This window comes from Arachis ipaensis, chromosome B05 (genome assembly GCF_000816755.2).
Source record: "Arachis ipaensis cultivar K30076 chromosome B05, Araip1.1, whole genome shotgun sequence".
NCBI lineage: Eukaryota > Viridiplantae > Streptophyta > Magnoliopsida > Fabales > Fabaceae > Arachis > Arachis ipaensis.
In genome coordinates, this window is record NC_029789.2 from 140760676 (window position 1) to 140763734 (window position 3059).

A 3059-nucleotide genomic window follows, 5' to 3' on the forward strand; every position below is an offset into this window, starting at 1 on the left:
ATACTAAAATTAGCTACTAATTTAAATACATACAAGAATATAAAATATATATTAAAAATGAGCTAAACAACACATATATTCGTACATAAATATATGATGGCTTATTTAAGTAGGAGTGTTCATGGATCGGATTCGATTCACATATCCGCGGTGTTTATTCGAATCCGATTCGAAAATTGCGGATATTGATCCAATCTATAAGGCTATGCGGATCGGATAAGTTCCTATTCGCACATTAATAGAATCGGATTACAGAGTTTAGATAGGTATCCACATATTCGATCCGCACATTCGCAGATTCGCAAAAATAAATAAATAAATAAATAATTTTTTATATTTTATTTCAACTAATAATTATCATATATGTTGTATTATTTTATTTTATTTTTATTATTTAAAAAAAATATGTTTAATAATATTTTAAAAATAAACATGTTTAAAGAAGTGAAAAAAATGATTTTATTGATATTTTTAATAAAAATAAGCTTTTTAAAATATTTTTATATTTTGTAGATATATCAGATATCCGATCCGATCCGCAAATGTGCGAATCGAATCGGATCCAATCTTTAAAACTGCGGATATTGGATCCAATCCAATGATTTTAATGTAAATCGAATGAGATTTTGACCATATCCGATTTGATTCGATCCAAATAACATTTTTAGTTAACATTATTAAATGATGCGCGTTAAATTAGACTAACATACTAAAAAATAGACTATTTTAATAATTTTATAAAAAAAAAAAAGGATCATTTTCTTTTAAAATTATATTATCAGATACCGTAACAAAAAAACAAAACAAATCAAATACGCCTTTAATTATGTAAAGATATGAAGATTCCATAAGAAAAAATAACAACAAATTTGTGCTTACCTTAGCAATAGTATTTCTGGCTTTGTTCCAGTTAATTTGATCATAAGGTTGGTTGTACATTTCTTTTCTAAGAGACTTGATTAAGCCAGTAATAGAACCTACAAATCTCTTCCCATATACGTATGATATGGACATGTAAAGCATCCGACAATAGGACATGATTTTTCCTATTTTAGCATATAATCAATAAATTGGATAATGGACATAATTAGAGCAAAAATAACAAGAAAAAGAAATAAAATTTGGTTGTACAAAGAAATTGTTGATTAGGGAAAAAATAATGACCTGGATTAAAAGGACTTAATTTGGGTTGAAGCCATAACTCTGGTGGAAATGGATTGCAACCTGACCATTCATAAACTCCAAGCACCTTCAACAGATTAATTAAGTACTATGTTATACATGTGTACTCATTTTCATATGCACTTATTGCTTGCCTATACAGCTGAGATATAACAAAACTATTTTGAGCAAATATGTACTATATACCTTTCTTATCCCTAACATTTAAGGATGAAATAATCTAGTCCTAAAATCATTGACACCAGTTTAATCGTAATACTAATTTTGACATCACTTATATTTTTCTGTCAAAACTAATTGTAATTTATTTGGCATCTTATTGATTAGCTGACATATTGGCTATATAATTTTTTGGATAAGTATGGTTTTGATTTTTAAAGTTTGGAATTAAAAATAAAATCATTTTTAACCCTTAGCTTTTTTTTTTTTAATTTAAAATGGTCCTCGACGTTGTATTTTAAATTAAAATCATCTTTTTAAAATTTTTTGGACAAAAATGTTGCTCTTTGTTGTAACTCCAATTTCATTATCCACCACCACTTTCTTATTCCTACTAAATACTAGTATTTAAATTTAAGAACACAGAATTCAACAACAACAATACACTATTTAAATTCAAGAACAACAATAACATTATTCATTGCAACTTATTCTTTTAAATTCAACAACAACTTTTGTTTTTTTTTTTTTTTAAAAAGAAAAAATTAGGATAGAGAGAGACAAGAAAGATGAAGTGACAGAGAGAGAAAAAAAAAGTGTTTAGTGACAAGTGTGAGGAGTATAATAAATTAGTTTCATATTGAAAAAAATAAGAAAGAGTGAAAAATTTATAAAATAAAAAACCTATTAATTTAAGATATTAAGATTTTGAATAAGATGTAGTGTCTTCTTATCTTATATTCTCTCACTTGAGTTTCTTTTTGAAATTTTTTTGAGGTAAAAAACTCCCTACGGTGACCAACAAAAAAAAACTCCAAATTTTAAGGATCATAATAGTACTTATCTTTTTTTAGTTATCTTTTTAACTAGTTAAAGTAAAATAATTTTACGTTGTACTATCATTAACTTGAAATTATGACAAAGCCATTAAGTTAAATTGCCATCAATAATTTCTTTCAAGAATAGAATGGTGCCAATTTTAAAATGTTAAGACTAAAAAAAAGTATAAACATTTACTCATGAATTATTATTTGTAGTTTGATGTTTCTAAAATTTTATTCTCTCGGAACCACAACAAAAGTTAAAAATCAATCAAGTATAATCCAAATAACAATAAATAAATAAATAAATAATAACAAGTATAATGTATTTACCGAAACCCAGAACTTTCCCCAGGATGGAATAGCCACTAAACCACCATGGTCAAGAATCCACTTTCTGGCTTTGGCCATTGGCATGTCTTCATGATCTTCAAGTTCTTCTCCAAGTATTCTCAATGCAATGTAACTCAATCCGGATCCAAACATTGTGCTGTGGCCTTCTATATGGAACCCCCATCCTCCATCTTCGTTCTGTTTCATGATTGTGGCAACCAACAATTATATATTGGTTGGCAGATATAACCAAATTAAGTAGGCAGATATATTTATTTATTAGAAAAAAAAAATCTCTAACCCATGCATGGATTCTCTATGAAGTTAATAAGTGTCCTACCTGATGATTATACAAATATCGAATGATTTCTTTCTTGTGTTCTGGTCCTATAACTTCTTCAAGGGATCCAGTAATGTATAATGCCATTATCTGCAGTAATTAACAACAATGTTTAACATCAACAAGTATTTCAGTATAAGTTAAAAAAATATATAAATAAATTACATAAAAAAATTTAGTATAAAATAAATAAAAATGTATAAAATTATATATATATATATATT

At 26.5% G+C, this 3059-nt stretch overlaps 1 protein-coding gene across 1 annotated transcript in view; it reads right to left on the reverse strand.

Annotated features, from left to right (window-relative positions):
* Positions 1–3059, reverse strand: part of LOC107644502 (lupeol synthase-like) — a 16590-nt gene that overhangs the window by 5748 nt on the left and 7783 nt on the right. The window contains exons 3-6 of the mRNA XM_016348370.2: positions 2836–2925; positions 2496–2693; positions 1165–1249; positions 880–1046 (exon numbers count right to left, since the gene is read on the reverse strand). Coding sequence (XP_016203856.1) covers positions 880–1046; positions 1165–1249; positions 2496–2693; positions 2836–2925 — 540 coding nt within the window. The remainder of the gene's footprint in view (positions 1–879; positions 1047–1164; positions 1250–2495; positions 2694–2835; positions 2926–3059) is intronic.